Genomic DNA, 19,303 nt, shown 5'->3' on the forward strand with positions numbered 1-19,303 from the left:
CTTACACTGCTAAATTAGGGATGGCTAGCACAGATAGCCCTCGTGTAGCTTTGCGCGAAATTCAAAAACAAACTAACTTTAGTAGCCAGAGTGGCTAAGTATAGCTGATGAGGAGTGGTATTCTACAAAACAAATATAACCCCGGGTAGTTCAGTGTAGCTGATGAGGGGTGGTATTCTACAAAACAAATATAACCCCGGGTAGTTCAGTGTAGCTGATGAGGGGGTGGTATTCTACAAAACAAATATAACTTGGGGTAGTTCAGTGTAGCTGATGAGGGGTGGTATTCTACAAAACAAATATAACCCAGGGTAGTTCAGTGTAGCTGATGAGGGGTGGTATTCTACAAAACAAATATAACCCAGGGTAGTTCAGTGTAGCTGATGAGGAGTGGTATTCAACAAAACAAATATAACCCAGGGTAGTTCAGTGTAGCTGATGAGGGGTGGTATTCCATAAAATAAGTATAACCCAGGGTAGTTCAGTGTAGCTGATGAGGGGTGGTATTCAACAAAACAAATATAACCTGGGGTAGTTCAGTGTAGCTGATGAGGAGTGGTATTCCATAAAATAAGTATAACCCAGGGTAGTTCAGTGTAGCTGATGAGGGGTGGTATTCCATAAAATAAGTATAACCCAGGGTAGTTCAGTGTAGCTGATGAGGGGTGGTATTCCATAAAATAAGTATAACCCAGGGTAGTTCAGTGTAGCTGTGGTGGTATTCCATAAAACCCAAAGAAGTTCCTAAGTTATTAATGACGGTTGGGAATATTATCCAAAGCAAGTGTGACTCAGATTAGTTAAAGTGACTGATGAAATGGTATTCCTCAAAACGAGTTTAACCTAGAGAAGTGGATGAAAGGGAATATTTTGTCTTAACAGTGAACATGTTTTAAACTAACATGTATTATTGCTGATAGAATAAATGATATCTCTTTAAACCATTATTTGTTTTAGTATTTTGTTATGTTTTTTTACATTAAAGAATTTTTGTGTACTTTTTTGCAACTTTAATGTGATAAGAATTATGTTACCACTTAATCAATTTGTATCCACAGTCTTCTTGATTATTTCATTAGGTTCTGGAGAGGATAAAATTTTCATTATCATCCAATGGAAGGGAAGTGAAATTACCAGACAATGTATGTAACTTCTCTTTTTTATAATAATTAAGTTAGAAATTTTTAGAGTTCTATGGTGTATCTTTACAAGTAATGTTTCAAGCTACATTTCTCTCTGGTAAATTGTCATCACCATTGAGACTTGTACTGCTGTACAGTACATAAGGTTTAATGAAACCTCTCACTAAACTACTAGAAACACCCACAGTCAGTGAGAAATATATCTTTATAATGTCTTTTTAGTTGATTGCTTAAGTTTAAAACTAGATTTGATGGATGGGAACTTCTTGTACTGATGAAAATAATAGACTGTACTTGTAAGAAATTGCTCTGTAACCCATCTCTGTGGCATCTACAACTGGATTTTTTTTCTTTTGTATATAATGTTTCTTTAGTTTCAGTTTTTCTCTTTAGTGTTTAAAAACTAGTCTTGTTTTGTAGGTCAAAGAAATGCAGCGCCACCTATGCTATGTTCAACTATGTCACTATTTTGGCCATCATGAAAATTATTTGGAAGAAGACAAATTAAAGCTTGCTGTATGTTTGTATGAAAGATATACCCATGGGCTTCAGTTTGGTAAGTCCTGTTGTGGAAAGCTCAAGATCGTGATCAGCATTACAAAGAAGCTCATAATTTAATAACATAAGTGTTCTCTTATTAAAAAAACACTGGAATAAAACCTTAGCTACTGTTTTGTATGCTTAAGTATAACAACATTAACTTCTAAGTGATATTGTGCATTGCTTAGTTTAACATATTTTTATCTTCATACTGCTGAAAACATATAGTAATTTTTTTTTCTTATCAGATTATTAAGTTTAGTTATTTTTGATAGCTGTGCTATATCATTACAGAATTTTATTGTTAGACTTAATGAAAGTAAAAGTCAAAATTTTTTGTAACGTTACCTTTTTCATTTAGCATGTGCAGGAAGAGTGTTCTTGTAAACCTACAATCCTTGTACTAAATAATCAGTTATTCTAGATTTGTTTTGAAAAGTGTATTTTCAACCCAACACTATTCAGGCAAGGAACTGCTGTCAACTGACTTTAAACCAAGTGATAACTATGCTCTATTAGCAGCACACATCCTTATTGACATGTGGAAGGACAAAGGTAATCTGAGTTTATATATCTTTTAAAAGCTTTTAAATATTCCCTTCCTTTCCTTAATTTTCTCACTTACATTTTGAAAGTTGTAGTAAATATGATCAGTAAATCAATTACATTCTTGTGGAATCTCTTTATACAAGTGTTCTTATTCTCATTGATTGTTTTACAAACGTTTATTTGAATGTTATCATCTACTATATTTACATCTGCATGAAATAATAAATCTTTTGGCACATACTGTTGTCTAGACTAAAAGTCAACCTTTTGTAACACCCACTTTTAAAACTGTCATGATACTAAGCTACCAGTGTAGTTTATGCAGAATTTTTTTTCTTTTCTTAGAAGATGAAAAGTTTCTAACCCAAGCACTCGTAATGCTAGAAACAGCTTTGAAAAACAGTCCTTCCAACTTCCAAATCAAACTGTTGCTGCTCAACTTGTATAATATTATAGGTGAAATTCCATTCCATTCTTCGTTTTTTTTCTAGACTGTCATTAAATGATTCTACTGATATTTTTAAAGTTTAATAACGTAACTCTTACAAAATATTTAATTTTGATAGTAAATGTTTATAATGTTTTAATAATTGTTTATTTTATCAAATCATGTGAATGTTTGTAGGTTAAAATTGTATATGAAATAAAACTTAAATGATTTATTGGGAACTTATGATTTTCCTGACCAAACTGTTGTTTTACCTCTGTGATCTAGGTGCTGTTGGAGCTAGTCATGCTCTCTATGAGAGTTTAGATATTAAACACGTACAGCAAGAAACTTTAGGGTAAGTTTACTGTCCTTGTATGTTACACTATTTAGTCCTTTCCTTATTGAGTATGACTGTTTGAATAAACATGTATAGCAAGATTTTGATAGTAAAAAATTACTTTTACATTCCAGGTAATATTTTAACTGATGTTTCGCCTTTACGTCTTCTTCAGGACTAGCACGTAAAACTATTTGATATTAGAATATTTGTTAAATTATATAACTTTTCTACATTCCATCAAACTGTTTTAATGCCATAAAAAATGTCTCCACACACATTGAGTCAGTATATTTCTTGTGATCTTTCTAGGTATCTTATTACAAATCACTTGGCTGCATGTGCACACTTTTCAACTGCCAGTACTGTACTAGCAACAGCACTTCGGTTTTTTACTAGCAACTTTAAAGATGTAAGTGTTTTATTTTATTTGACTTTTTTATGTAAATTGTTTATTCACATATACAGGATGATCCAATATTATCTTTCCTGTTTTAAAGTTTAGTAGTTAAAGAAATACGGTCATGCAGTTTCAAACATCTTGTAGTCCAATCAAAGCAGTTTTTAGTGACATGTCAGTAGACTTTTACGTATGTACCATTAGTGGCTCTCAGTACATCTAACCAATATTCGATTTCGGGCTATGTTCCCTGCAGCATATCCATAGTTACAGTGGTGATGACATCTGTTATCCTGGTCTTTAGCTCCATGATGTCTATTATTATATGTGTGCAACATATGATATTCTGAACATACCTCCAATGAAAGAAAGTCCAATGTCTGGTGAACATGAAATTGGCCCACCCCGACCAAGTCATTGTATTGAGGGAACTTTTTCATGCATGGTTGCCATTTTATGGGGAGACACTATTTACTGGAGTGAAATAAAAACATGACTATAAAACCTGTTTGAGTTGGACTGCAAGATGTTAAAAGCTGCATGGTTGTATTTCTTTAGTTATTTAGTTATTCGATTTTAAAATAGGAAAAAAGTTTGGACCACTCTGTATGTTCAGTTCACTGATTTTGGGCACACAAGTTCATCATGGTATTGAGATGAAACAAATAAAGTGTTTAACAATTAAGGCTAAAGAAGTCAAATCCATGGCCTTGACATAAAAAAATGATTCTAAACTCATTATTAAACTAGAAAGTAACCATAAACATAATTTAAACCAAGAAGTAGAAAACAACATGTGACTCCAAGTGTTCTCCTCCTTGAGAACATCTTTTAATTACTTGATAAGTTGGTGTTAATTACTTTATTTCAGAGTATCCACAAGTGGAGAATAAGCAACAAAATTACATTAAATGCACCCACTAAAAAAAATTATTATTTAATATTTTAGGAATATTGTAAAGCTTTTCGTTTTATAAAACTTTTTTTTCCATCAACTTGTTTGTACTATGGAAAACTTGGTTCTAAAGAGAGAATCTAAGGATACAAAATTTAAGGGAAACAGAAAAAATATTATTATTAGATGTTATTAATAATGTTATTATTTCAAGAGTAATTTCTCTTCTGTCACTCCATTTTGTTTTATCCAATATTGATTAAATGTATGTATATACATACATAGTTATTTATTTCGAGATGTTTCCATTTATATTTGTGCAATAACGTAATGATGTAATATTTTTCTCAGACTGTAGATTTTCTGATTTCCTGTTACAAGTTTGGATCTTTTGCAAAGGTAAGATGTTTTGATTCCCAGCAAGTAGCAATACAAATTAAAACACTACTGTCAGAATCTTTTAATGAAAGTTTACAGTTTTGGTCCTGAAAACTAAAAAACTGATCAGTCGATAGATGAATTTTCCACATTTCTGGTCATTCTATGTTTACATTACTGACTGTCTAACCTTACATTTCATAAATAAAACACAAAGATCGTCCAGTGGCTAATAAATTTAAAATTTGTGATGATAGCCTCCACTTTTTCCATGAACTGTTTTCAAGTTTATAGCAGAAAAAGAAATATATATATATTTGATGTATCAAAAACTGTTTCATTATTGCAAGCAGAAAATCAACACAGTTATTTTGAATACAGCGAATGAAGACTCCTGGCTTTAAAGTAAATCATTTGGAGCTTGGGACAAGAAAATACAATTACCTTAAATAATGGTTCTAGAGTAACTCAATTATAGATGGAAGAAGGAAACACAAATGTTCTAAATAATGAAACATCTGTAGGTCTATAAGCACAAGAGCAGTAGAATTTTGTTCAGAATTGCATCAAAATACCTGAAGAAAGTCTGTAGACTATGGTAATCAAAAACAGATTTATTGAAAATCTAGAAATTAATATTACCATGACAGTTTGAAGTCTGTGTAGTGGATTTATTATTCATTCTTATGATTGATTAATTTAGTTATGACATGTATCACTAATTATCTGTTTATGGTTTAAACTTGTAGGTAATTTTAAAAGGAACTTAATTTTTTATTTCAACACAGCCTACTGTGAAACACAAGGGCTAGTGGGAAGAAACATGACCTGTAGAAATACACAAGCTTGGTGACACCCGTTTATAATCATATTGGCATGGATTGTGAATGAAGGAATTTTGGACTTGTAATCTTTTCTATGATGACCATTGTAATTTCTTTTCATCTGTTGTGCAGTTTCACAAAGAACACCGTATAATATAGAAATCTTGTGTTTCAGAAGCTGTGTGAAAAACGTCAATAAAAGATTTAAAATGTTGGTCTAACACAATAGAAATAATTTGGTACAAATTATTATTCTATACATAGACCACATTAATGCTTGTATCTATTGAAAATAACCTGTAATTTTTTTGGAAAAGAAGCACAAGAGATTATTTAGAAATAACTTTTTATATTTCAAATACAGCAGGTTGATAACCTTGTACTTTCCAGATTCAGCAGATCGTGGAGTTCCGGGAAAAGCTGAACAATTCTGTTCAATACACATCCGTTGCTATAGAGAGGAATATTCTTGATCTTCTTTTGGAATCCAAAAGGTGTTGTTTTTCTGAAAGGGAAATTCTATGGATCAATTTCTGTATGAAAAGATAATCATGTTTAAACAGTATCATAATAAATGTTAGTATATAATATTAAAAATATCAGCATGGGTCATGAATGGACCAGTACATTAGGCTACTCACTTATATCAACATCAACCTCTAGATTTAGTTTTTCCCTAACTGTCAACACTTCAGCTTCAGGAACTGTAACTTAGAAATGTTTCAGAAAGATTAGTGTACTCTGTATGGTCTTGTAGAGTGTTTTTTTTGTTGAATCTTTCGATATTTCAGTAGAAATGTGAAAGCATTTGTATATAGATATAAAATTCTGTAAGATTTTTTAAACTTATTTGGTGATTTTTTTGTATATATTAAATAATACTTAAGTTACATATTTGTCTTTTAACAGCCATCAAACAACAAGGTTTGTCATAGGACTTATGGAAGTTGATCCTGAAAAAGGTAAGTCACAAAAATCTAGTAGTTTCTTTGTAATTGTTTAAGTAAACAAAATAACTTGATTTAAAAAGCAGTATCTTTCAGAACCATTATGGTAGTGATAGTTTTCCAGATTAGGAAAAAGGGTAATGCAATTTCTGTAAAATAGAAAAGCAATATTGTTGATTAAATCATTAGTATGAGCTTAAACTGTGTTTTTTAATTTTGTAGATAAAATAGAGTGGGACAAACTGTGTGACAACAGAGACCTAGCACTCTTCAGAATGTGGAACAATAAACACGTGTAAGGAGCAAATTTATTTTCATTCCTTTCTTTTATGTCATATTTCCTTTACATAAAAACTTACTGAATGAAAATATCTTTAGAAATAAAAAATCCATAACTTTGAAATTTTTCTGTTAAAACATCTAGTAATAGAAACCAACCGAGTTGTATTTAATCCATTAGCATGCTGTATAGTGTGCATTTTAAAACTGTTTCAAAATCAGAGTTTTTTTTAGACGTAATATAAATGAATTTCACTTCCTTTCGAATAGCATTCTTTCTAGACTGAGATTTTTTGTCTTTTTTTTTTTCAGTAAAGCTATGGAAGACTTAAAATCAGTTTCTCTTCAAGAGCAGGTTTGTTTTCAGTTATATTAAATCTCAAGTATTATTATAAGATCATGCATTTTTAATGCAGTGTTTTCTGTTACAATTCAATCATAGCTAAGAATTACAAAGATACTTATAAAAATTAGAAATTTACATCAGTTACCAATTGTAGAAAATATGGTTCACTGTAATAAGCCACCAAGGTCTTCCTATCAGTATTTCTGTTACATATTAATTCTGGTGAGTTACGGTATTTGGATTAAGAAGCATTGTGGTATGATAGGAAACTTTGGGATTTTATTGTAAAATATTTATAGCTTTTTGTAGTTTCATTCTAAAAATATATACTATCCAGATTGTTCCTTGTGATAATTTCTACAAGTATTTACTATCCAGATTGTTCCTTGTGATAATGTCTACAAGTATTTACTATCCAGATTGTTCCTTGTGATAATGTCTACAGTTTACTCTACAAGTATTTACTATCCAGATTGTTCCTTGTGATAATGTCTACAGGTTCATTCTACAAGTATTTACTATCCAGATTGTTCCTTGTGATAATGTCTACAAGTATTTACTATCCAGATTGTTCCTTGTGATAATGTCTACAGTTTCATTCTACAAGTATTTACTATCCGGGTTTTTCCTTGTGATAATGTCTACAGTTTACTCTACTAGTATTTACTATATAGATTGTTCCTTGTGATAATGTCTACAGTTTACTCTACTAGTATTTACTATCCGGGTTGTTCCTTGTGATAATGTCTACAAGTATTTACTATCCAGATTGTTCCTTGTGATAATGTCTGTAGTTTCATTCTACAAGTATTTACTATCCGGGTTGTTTCTTGTGATAATGTCTACAGTTTTACTTTACAAGTACTTACTATATAGATTCTTCCTTGTGATAATGTCTACAAGTACTTACTATCCGGGTTTTCCTTGTGATAATGTCTGTAGTTTCATTCCAGAAGTATGTTGAATTAATTTTACTGGTACATCAATAAGTAAGTAACTTTCTAGTTGAATGTTTTTATTATATATTAGGGATATGTTATCTACCCACAAGTTCTTCATTAGGTTCCATTTTTTAGTAAAATGTGTAAATTTTTGTCTAAGGAACTTATCATTATGTAGGTTTTTATACCCTTCAAGTCTATTACATAAAATATTGAATAAAGGCATACATAAAGTATGTAGTCATACACATTTGTTTGATAACAGGAGAATTAAGAAGCTGGTTAACATTACAAATTAGTTTTTATGTAAGTTATTCTTTTTTTCTCTCTCTCTTTTGAAGTTATAACCACTGGTCCATAAAGATGACTTGGGTTTATGTCTTGTCAACTCACTAGATTTGATTATTCCTTTCAGGTTAAATGGATAAAACTGAGACACCTAATTGTTCGTGCCATCAAAGCAGCTTTTGACCTTACCAAGACTCAGGCAGAAAGTAATCATTCAGAAATAAGTAATGGGGAAAAGAGGGGAGTTCAAGAGGTTTTGGAAGAACTACTGACTTCACTCAAAGAATATTTAGGAAATATTGATTCAAAAATTCTTACATATAGACAGGTAAAAAAATATGCAGTAAGATACTTAAGTAATAGATTCAGTTTACAGTATGATACAAATTAATAAGGAAGTCTGTGGTCCTGTTGTGGTGAAAGGCCTCTTGCATTTTAGAAACACTGATCACGTATTTGTAGTTTTCTTTACAGCGATTTTAACCATGTATTTTCAAATAAGAAATAGTGATAAAATTAGACAGTAATTATTCCATTATCTATCTGTAGAACATAAAAATAAGAACAGAACAAAATAGGAGATCCTGTGTGTGAATTAAAATATAATCCTCAATAAACTTCTTAATAAAATGTTAAAACTTAATAGTACATACAATTTGAATTTAAAAATCTAATTCTAACTATTATTTTAACCATTTCTTAAAAATTTTGTATAATTCATATTTTAACATTAAGTAATGCTTGTTTAGTTTGTGAATAGAAATTGAAAAAATATTCAGACTTTCATTTCTGTTTTGTCTCTACATATCTGAACTGTAAGCATGAGTTCTAGTATTTTTTGGATTTTTTTTTTTTATTTACTTGCTTCTAAACTTATATTTGTTTTTTCCAATCAAATTTCAACATTTTTTGTTAGCTTGACATTCGTGTTTCTACACTTTATGAAAATGTGTGAAAAAACCTTAGCAGAGTTAACAAAACTTTAATTTTTCAAACCCTCTAGATGTATACACTGTTTTCTGATTTACTCAAAATATTTCTCTTATAGTATCTTTCAAACAACAAGACATTTATAAAATTTTCTTTTAAACAAGTTGGATAGTAAACATTTGGAAAGAAAACATTTACGACCAAGTCTTTAATTAAACAATTTTAGTATTTAATTAAAAAACATATTTTGTGTACAAAAGCCTTGTAACATTTACTGATAATCTACCAAAAGTTATAGTATGGTTACTCTCATGGTTCTTTTGGTGGTTACATACTGGTTGCAATGCACCCAGCCATGTAGTCAAAGAGTTAACCAGTTTTGGAATCGACTGCACATCTATTTCATGAAGTTTCTCATCCATAGGCTGTAATTGTTGTAATATTTTAATTATTCCTTGATAAAATGTCACAAAAGAATCTCTGCTAAAAGTGGAAATTAATTCATAGGTTCCAGTTCAAGCACCAGCTCCCACAAGGTTAAAGTATTACCTTCAAGGCTATTATCTCCAAGTTTTGGTGTCACTTATAGAATATATTTTGTATCTACAGCAGCTTGTTGAAGGATCTCAATCAAGTAAGTATACCAGAAGCTGCTTTACACTGTTTGTTCTTATGTTCCTGAGGTATGTACTTACTAGAAGTATGCAGGCATTTTGGTAATGCACCATTCTACTTTATATCTGGGGCTTTCAAAAGGAATGCTATCACCTTCAAGAAACAATGATTGTACTTCTCATGCTTTTATTCTGACTGACCTGTTTGTCGACTGTTTTTCAACATTGATAAGCTGATTTAAGTCTGTCTTGTGAGAGAAAAGTCCATTGTACAAACACTGCTTTAATGTGAGCAGGTACTTTCTACTTTCATCAGATTATAGCAAGATAGGTTTTATATTTTTGTAAAGAATTATAGTCCAATTCTAACAAGAACAACTTGATAAAACCTAAACCATGATCTAAAGAGGCATTATCAGCTCTTATAAGTTTCACCAGATTGTAATAGGGAGTACCACTGGCAAGTTTTTTTTTTATACAGTTACCTGCTTGTACTTATTACAGTACTAACTTGGTTCCTCTTTTCTGGACTGTTAATTGTTTTGTTGTATGTATGATCTTTGCAACTAACATAACAGACTGACATGACAAGGTACTTGGATCATGTTAGATTGGGCAGGTTTTGGTTGTCAGTAAAAAGTGAGATTTAGGTTTTATAAAATTCTTTTTCTTGACTCATAATTCAATATTATAGGATTATGTTCCAGATTTTAACAAACTAAAAACATTGAGCCAAAATAATAGTTTATAATTAAATTATAGAACTCAAAAAGTACAAAATAAGTATAGCATCATATAGCAATGATCTGTTTTACACTTGGCTGAAGAACACTCTCTGTAGTTGTTTTCATATGATAGACATTTATTTGTGTCTGAGGTATATCAGTTTCATTTTTAAATAATTGTCACATGTAAAAAGTATTGGACATAGAGTTAAAGTACCCAGAATTTTTTTTCAAAATTAAAAACATTACTTAGTACAGAAAAAGTGTTTGGTAGGTAAACTTTCCAGAATGAAGAACAGTACACAGTGTTTCACATATGCCTAGATTTTATGAAGGTGTGGGGTACTGAAGTGAGAAAATAAACAGCAAGATAAAATGTTTTATATAATTGATGCTCGAAGCCTTTGGTACTTGGTGAACCTCTATAATTACAGAATTGAGGAAAAACAAGACAATTGTTCATTTCACAACTACATCATTTATTCACGACCATGGTTTCACCAGTACCTGATGATGTCTTTACTGGTGAAACCATGGTCGTGAGTAAATGACGTAGTTGTGAAACGTACAATTGTTTTATTTCCCTCAATTCTGTAAAATTTTTTGCATAGTATACAAAGATTTTATGAAGGTTTGGTGCACTAAACTAACAAGGTGAGGTACAAGGTATGTTGCTTTACATTTGCTCAGATTTTTTAAAGATTTGATGTGCTAAAAGTTACAGAACTTGGTGTTTTACACATGCCAATATTTTAATGTTTTATTCAAAATATGTCTTACTTATTTTTAGGCCAGGCAAAACTAGAAGAACAGCTAAAGAATGCAGTAATGGAATCTCTTCAGGGTAAGTGTATCTACTGTCTTACTCACAAGTATAAACCCTAACTTGAAAAAAATCACCATTACCTTCATGTAGAAGAAATCTAAATACAATCTTACACAATATTAGTTATTGCATGATGGGTCACTAAACAGTTTTATATATTACGGGTTATTGCATGATGGGTTACTAAACATACAGTATTTTACATTATCATTTATTGCATGCTGGGTCACTAAACATACAGTATTATACATTATTATTTATTGCATGATGGGTTACTAACCATACAGTATTATACATTAATTTTATTGCACGATGGGTCACTAAATATAATTCTGTACTTTATTGTTATCTCTATGATGTAGAAACCAAAATTTTATCATTAATTCTCTCGGGCTCAGTTGAGGTGTTAGTAAATATTACATGCTTACAAAGAGTTTAAAAATACATGAAAAGTTTTGTTAAAGCTTACAAATGGTTTAAAATTCTATAGATAGTGTTTCTAAGGTTTGAGGTGCTTACAATAGTAAGAACAAATTAACTCTCTCAGTACAGGCTCGGTCAATTTGACCCGACCATGTGATCTCTTTGGACTCCTTCAAAGTCTTTATAGATTTGATACTTCACCAATATCTCTTAACTGGATCTTACTACCTGAACAAAACTGTAAACAATTTATATGTTAACATGTGTAATAGGATGCTACTAAATGAACAATACTGCAAGTAATTACTTCACTAATATCTCTTAACTCTCTCAACATGGTCTTGGTCAATTTGACCAACCATGTGACCTCTCTGTTCTCGTTTAAAGTCTTTATAGATTTAATACTTCTATCTTTCAATATAGTGTGTATATCTTCACGAACTTTGGCAGACTTTCAGTAAACATTATGTCTTTCACATACAAAAAAAATCATATTTTTAGTGAAGTATTTTTAATAAACTAAAATAAAAATTTGTCTGTGAATATTTCAAGTATTTGTTTTGAATAGTCCATGTGCAAAGTGGTTTTCATGTTAAAATTATAAATACTTCATTTCATAAATCTCAAATTTCATTTGTGTAATCTCTAAAACCTCCTAAATACATTTCAGATGTTTGTTTTCAGTAAAAATTTATATTTTATCTGTTATTATCTCTACCCTAATTCTATACAAAAAAAAACAAATAAATCAAAATTGCCCTTTTTTTTCTTTCTAGAATTACTTCAAATTGTAACAAGAAACTACATTTGCTTATCCTAAGTAGCTTTAAACTCATAACAATATATATGTATTTATAATTAAATTATATTGTTTTATTGCCCTTTTAACCATGTCTAACTACCATTTGCATCATTATAAGATTGTGTATGTGCCTTGTAAAATATTTTTATTATATTATTGTTATTATTTAATTTACCTTAACTAACCTAAAGAGATCCTATTTTTACATTTTAGTTACTTTTATAATTATAAAAAAGGATAAACATGTGTCTATTTTGTTTTTGCTGTCCACTGTTGATGACACTTAATCTTCCTTTTTTATATTAATGGTAGTAATGCACAAAATTATTAATTAAATAATGCACCAAAGAACATAGAATAATAAAATGCAAAAAGCAGAGAATTTCCTCCAATTATCACAATTTTCCTGACTTTCTAACTATGCAACAAGAGCCGTTACAAACTCATTCTAGCTAGTCATTATCTTTCTCTTGGGAACGAAGCTTGTACTAAAAGAGAAATTGACAGTTCTCTGTTCAGAACACAATGTAATATAATACATCATTTAATAGATGAAAACCTTGGCTTTCTATTGGTTATAGATAATATATAATTAAACGTAAGAGAGAACTATTAACAAATCCTGAAGAGTGGGTGTGGCAGGAGGGGTCTTATTTTCTATTTGATGGTTCTGTAACCAAACAGAATTGAAAGCTATAAAAATTATGGTTTGTCTGAGCAATGACAATTTTACAGTGAATAATTTACGTTAAATTTCGTACTTATTGGAGGGATAGTGGATAAAATAGAGAAGATGGGATGCCTTCAGAAAATGTGTCACCTTTTTCACACTAGGGGAATTTCAGGATTTTTTAAATATTGCATTATAAAATTAAGAACTTAAAACTTATATACTATTAAAATATGGATTATTAGCTACAATATTATGCTATACTAAATGTATAACATAAACAAAAAGTAGTTTAATAAAACTTTGAATGTAAGCCACTAAAACCTTGTGGCATGCGCAGTAAATGATGCCTGGGTAGATAGGGTTAATAAGAGCATACTTTTCTATGTCTACTGTTTATTGTACCTATACTTGTGTTTTTGTGCAGGTATTTTTTTGAGGATACAGTTAGAAACATTGAGTAGAATATCTGAAAAGAAAGTTGAATCTATGCGAAAAACACTAGAAGAATTAGTAAATGCTGTTGAGGTAGGACTTTCTTACAGAATTTATTTGCAAGTTTTATGTTTATTACAATGTTGGACTCTGTGTATTAATTTCTAATGTAAAATTATCAATTATGTACTAGACTAAAATGTTTTATTTACAGAGGTTTACACTATATGTTAACGAAAAATTGACAACTCGTTTGAAAATTGTCGATAATGTACTTGTATGTGACACTTTTCTAATATATGTGGAAGTTTCCTAATTTGAGGGAAAATATCTTAAAATATGTTTAATTCTTCTTGCTGTGTTGTAATCAGGCTTATAACATAAAGTTTACAATGGGACTGGTCACCTAAAACATGCAGATGTGTTATAATACCTAGTTTGTTCTTTTAGACTGATCAATGAATTATGGAAAAAAGACAGTAAAATTTGGAAAGCAGTCAGACTTGTTAATTATTTTCTTTTCAGAAAACTAATTAATAAGATTAGATATTAATAGGCCCAAAATTTGATGAAAATCACATACTCTGTAGTTTTTATTCTACATTTTTAACTTTCCCACTTCAGATTTGAAATCAGTGAATTGTAGGCAAAAGATAGATCTGAAATAATATTTTTATACACATCTGATTTTGAATCTTAAATGGATAAGTTAAGAGGAATATGAAAATAAATGCTGTTTACATGATTTTTATCACAAATTTTAAGCCTGTTAATTTTTAATGCTTTTCCAGTTTTCTACATGTAAATAGTAGCTTTTAAAATTTAGATATTGTGAATTTTTCAGTGATATATGCAAGGAACTTGTAACTTCAAATATTAAATAGGTTTATCAAAGTCAGTTGTGTTACATACTCCTCATTAAAAAAAACCTTTTGAATTCTGTTTTGTATCTGATGAAAACATTACATTAAATATGTAGACCTACAAGAATTGACTATGAAATAATACATGTTGATATCTGATGAAAACATTGTATTCATTATATGGACATTAACCTACAGGTGTTGACTATGAAAAGATACATGTTGATGTCTAATGAAAACATTGTATTCATTATATGTCTAATGAAAACATTGTATTCATTATATGGACCTACAGGTGTTGACTATGAAAAGATACATGTTGATGTCTAATGAAAACATTGTATTCATTATATGGACCTACAGGTGTTGACTATGAAAAGATACATGTTGATGTCTGAAGAAGACATTGTACTCATTACATGGACATTGACATACAAGAGTTGACTATGAAAAGGTACAGTTTAATTTTTATGTTAATCTGTTTTTATGCAGACTTTGAGCCTCAGTATGGTTCTTGTGAATATTGGACACACACTTCTAAAGCCAGCCAAACTTCTCCATACTAAGAAAGGGAAGAAGAAGAAAGATTCGTGTTTATCTATTGGGGTAAGTGATAATGTTGTAATTAATTTAAATTTCACTGTTGAAACTTTATATTAATCCTTGGATAAATGTAAATATAAGTAAGTATTGGACTTAGATGTCACTCTATTAATTGTTAGATAAATGGAGATAATACTTTAGGTTAAGATGTCATTTTACGAATCTTTCAGCTGATGTTTGATTTATATCAAGATTTTGTAATAGTTTTTTAAGCCTCCAAACTTTTATCTTTGTACAGGTTGACACTTTCCAGAGCTTCAATGAACTTGTTGCAGGGATGGAGCAAGCAACTTTGAGCCTTCAACAGATGCTTCAACAACTAGATGTTACTCTTGTTGGTGCTCATCTAGAGGCAACTGCTCTTAATGACCAAGAAGTAAGGACGTTATGATATCCAATATACACGTGACCAAAACCTTGATTTATAATAACATAAATTTGATTTTTAATTTTGTGCCACCATTATTACTGAAGCAAGTAACCAAAACTTATTTCTTATAACTAGGCTAAAAATTTGAAATAATTTTCAGTTTTGAAATTTTCTGTGGGATTGATCATAGACGTCTGGGCAATATAGCAACAACGTATTTTTTTCACTCCAATACAATGACTGTTAGTGCTTTTTTATGACTGAGACCATCTGGTTTCTTAATGAATATAACTGTCATCTGAGAAGGACTTAAAAATTGTTTGGTCAATTGGGTTCGTAATAGCTTTCATTATAATTAAACAAAGCATTTGATGTAGTATTTTTCTTCCATATAAGGGAATTTAAATTGCTTCTGACATGACTTATTACGTTTAGAAGACCATTATTGAAATGAGCACAGTATAATATATTTACTGATAATACATGTTACATACACATGTTAAGGTTGTGGCACTAATTGGCATGTGAAAATCATGAAAGTATTAAAACAGTCACTTCCTTTTTTTTCACAAGCCAGAGAAAGTAATATATGTTACGTATACATTGTGTTAATGAAGTATTGTCATGGTTATTATTTTATTTGATTATTAACTGTAATTGTGTTAGTCATGAGGACAGTAAGGTAGAACCTCAACAGTTAACTCGAAATATGCAGGTTTGCTTCCAGTGACATCGTATTTATTTCAAATGAAAATTGATAAAAGTAATGGTATCATCTTTGAGAAAATAATATTTCTATTAGTGATCTCATTATATTCTGTATTTGTTTGTTAGGAAGGTCAAGAAATAGTGAAAGACATTAGAGAAAAAATCAACAAAAGTTATCAAGTGTCTGTGAGAGAACTGAATGACATTCTGTACACCAAAATCAAGTATATCCAAACACTTAAGTTGTGGTAATCCCTGGTACTTTTACCTAGTGTGCTGTAGTCCATGCTCATCCAATTCAACACAGCTAAAATAAAGTTAAAGAAAAATTGTACCTGAGAAAAACCTTTTTAACGGAACACCGACTCTAATACTGTCAGCTTGGGTAGAATAAAGAAAATACATCGAATGTGTTCCATTTTGTGTGATAGACGAAGAAAGGTAACTCCAAATACTGGCATGCAACGGAAGAGTATTTGTAATGTTTCTGCAAAATTTAGAAAAATCAGCATCTCTTAGTAGTGAGTTGGAACTGTTCAAAGTAATATTTTTGGTTATAGTTTCTGAAAGTGAGTTTTCTTTTTTGAGATAAACTAAGTAAACAACTTAAAAATACTGTCCAATCTACTAAGATATTTTCAACTATGTGATATCTAGAAGGCATTGCATCTGATGTATAACAGGGTTAAATATTTTCACTCCATCTTTAATCTGCGATAATTTATGGATATTTTCAAAAGTGTTGCATTGATTCCAAGATAATCTATTAGTCATACATTTTTAAATTGATCTGTGTCTAGGAAATGTAATATACCAGCCAAAGGTTTAAATTTTGATTGATGTATTTTTTTATATACACATCAAACCACCATTTTAGGTAAATCAAAGAATGGAATTTCAGATCTAGTGTCTTAAAAATACAATCATATTTCGATGTAACTAATAGAATACCACCTAGTCAGTAAGTTGGTAATTTAAACAGTTTTGTAGTGACCAGGTAGGGTCTTGAGAACTAAAGCCAGGTTGATGAATAAAAATCCATATGAACTTGCCTGAGAACCAATACAATAATGCAGTTTAGAAAAAGATATGTAATTATACAGTTATTGTCTACTAAATACATAGACAATAACTGTTTTGTTTTTTAAATTGAATAGTTTATAGCATTGATACTTTGTGTACTTTGTTTTCAAACAACTTTTTAGAGATGCATTTTTTTTTTATCAAACTTTACTTCAATACCTGCTTATGTGTTCATAAAGCAGTCATGTTTAAAAAAATCAACATGGACTTTTTGTAACAGACAAAATCGGTTGTTTCTTTTCAGAGTGTATAAATATGTTTTTGTTTTAGTCAAGTGACAGTTAAATCTCAATAAATTGTATAGCCTTTAACAGTCTGAATCTAAATGCTTGGTAAGAATCATTTTCTTGTGAGTGATGTGAACATGGTTGTTTAGTGGTGATTTTAGAATTCAAAGTCCAGTTTTTGTTGTATTTACTTTTTGTTAGTACTACAAAAGAAAAAGTTATTTAGAAGTATTTAGAAAAAATACTCTATTTAGCTTTTAAGAAAATATGTTATGTTTGAAAAATTGTTAAAATAGAAAAACTAAATTTAGTGACAATTAAACAATAAAGGTTTGAACTGATTCAGGTTGTAAAAGAAAAAAAATTGAATTCAACTACTTAGTACAGCTATTCTGAAGCCACAGCCTAATAGTACCAGTTCATATTGTTTTTGTTTTCATTTTAACAGTATCATATGAAAAAGGTTTGGAACACTGTTAGTCTCTCAGGTACCTGAGAGTGTTGTGAGTTCAGTGGTGTTGCTTTACTTGAATAAATGCATACACAAAACTTTCCAGTATTATGTATGTCTGAAACTTTAAAGAAAGGTTACACAGATGTGAGAAATATTTACTGTATAAGTACTTCTAAGAATAAACAAACACAGCTTTATTTAACATTCATTTAGTAAAACGTTTCGTTTTATTAGCATTTTACAGAGCAGTTCATGATGAACACAGCTAGGTAAATCTTTACATATGCACTACCGGCACTTGTGTTTAAAATTGTAAGTTATAATAAATAATTAAAAACAACATTTTGTATTTACACAATAAAAACTTTATTGAAGCCACTTTAAAATAGAAATATCACTCTACACGTACATGTTTCGACATGATCCTCAGTAGTAACTTGTGTAAATACAAAACATTGTTTTTAATTATTTATTATAATTTAAAATATTTTAGTTTTATTTGATGAACTGTTATTTATTTATATCAGGCATATATAATATGTATAATGATAGACCTCCACAACCATCAGACTATCTTCAAAACTTAGAATTGTTTACTCATGGATCATGGTCAACAAATATTCAAATGTAGTTTTTACTTTTGTTTTCTCTATTTTAAATGTTGACATTAAATCACAGATCAGAGTTATTTTTCGGCTCATGTCAAACAGAAAAATTCAAGCCGATAACTTCTGTTTACATTCCTCTAAAAACTATTAAAAATATCTCTAACTCACAGCTGGTTTTAAAGGAAGTCTACTGACTAGGAATGCTAAACAGAAAGCTTTGGTTTCATTAATGTAAGTGTCTTTTGTCATACTAATTTTTCAGTTGACTTTTAAGTTAAGAATTATTATATAAATTATTTTATGTACTACTCCTCTACTGATCTGTTGTTGAATGTACAAGTCTTGTATTCCTGATATGAATTGATGACAATTTAGTGTTACAATGAGCCTACACTACATTAATTGTCTAAAATAATACTTAACATTAAGTCCATATATATTTATCAGTAACTAAGCACAAAACTAAGATTAAATCCCTGTTTTATTTTTATGTTGATTTAGTGACAGAGACAGTTGTGACAATATGATAATGCTATTTCAAGAGTTTTCTATTTCTTAACTTACTTGAAGGTCACTAAAAGGTTTGAATAATAACTAAGGTTTTTCATGAAAACTATGCAGTAATGGTATTATTTCTAATTAAGCCATCCTGAATCTTAGGCAAGT

General features: G+C 30.0%; 1 protein-coding gene across 1 annotated transcript in view; it reads left to right on the forward strand.

Moving 5' to 3' along the window:
- Positions 1–18,379, forward strand: part of LOC106464467 (N-alpha-acetyltransferase 25, NatB auxiliary subunit-like) — a 30,140-nt gene extending 11,761 nt beyond the window's left edge. The window contains exons 10-27 of the mRNA XM_022392191.1: positions 1,080–1,142; positions 1,563–1,698; positions 2,148–2,237; positions 2,577–2,687; positions 2,947–3,016; positions 3,311–3,410; positions 4,645–4,692; positions 5,886–5,989; positions 6,405–6,457; positions 6,665–6,737; positions 7,034–7,076; positions 8,424–8,624; positions 9,734–9,860; positions 11,356–11,409; positions 13,714–13,814; positions 15,077–15,190; positions 15,426–15,563; positions 16,392–18,379. Coding sequence (XP_022247899.1) covers positions 1,080–1,142; positions 1,563–1,698; positions 2,148–2,237; positions 2,577–2,687; positions 2,947–3,016; positions 3,311–3,410; positions 4,645–4,692; positions 5,886–5,989; positions 6,405–6,457; positions 6,665–6,737; positions 7,034–7,076; positions 8,424–8,624; positions 9,734–9,860; positions 11,356–11,409; positions 13,714–13,814; positions 15,077–15,190; positions 15,426–15,563; positions 16,392–16,517 — 1,752 coding nt within the window. The 3' untranslated portion in view covers positions 16,518–18,379. The remainder of the gene's footprint in view (positions 1–1,079; positions 1,143–1,562; positions 1,699–2,147; positions 2,238–2,576; positions 2,688–2,946; positions 3,017–3,310; positions 3,411–4,644; positions 4,693–5,885; positions 5,990–6,404; positions 6,458–6,664; positions 6,738–7,033; positions 7,077–8,423; positions 8,625–9,733; positions 9,861–11,355; positions 11,410–13,713; positions 13,815–15,076; positions 15,191–15,425; positions 15,564–16,391) is intronic.
- The last annotated feature ends 924 nt before the right edge of the window (positions 18,380–19,303 follow it).

This window comes from Limulus polyphemus, unplaced genomic scaffold (assembly GCF_000517525.1).
Source record: "Limulus polyphemus unplaced genomic scaffold, Limulus_polyphemus-2.1.2 Scaffold1661, whole genome shotgun sequence".
NCBI lineage: Eukaryota > Metazoa > Arthropoda > Merostomata > Xiphosura > Limulidae > Limulus > Limulus polyphemus.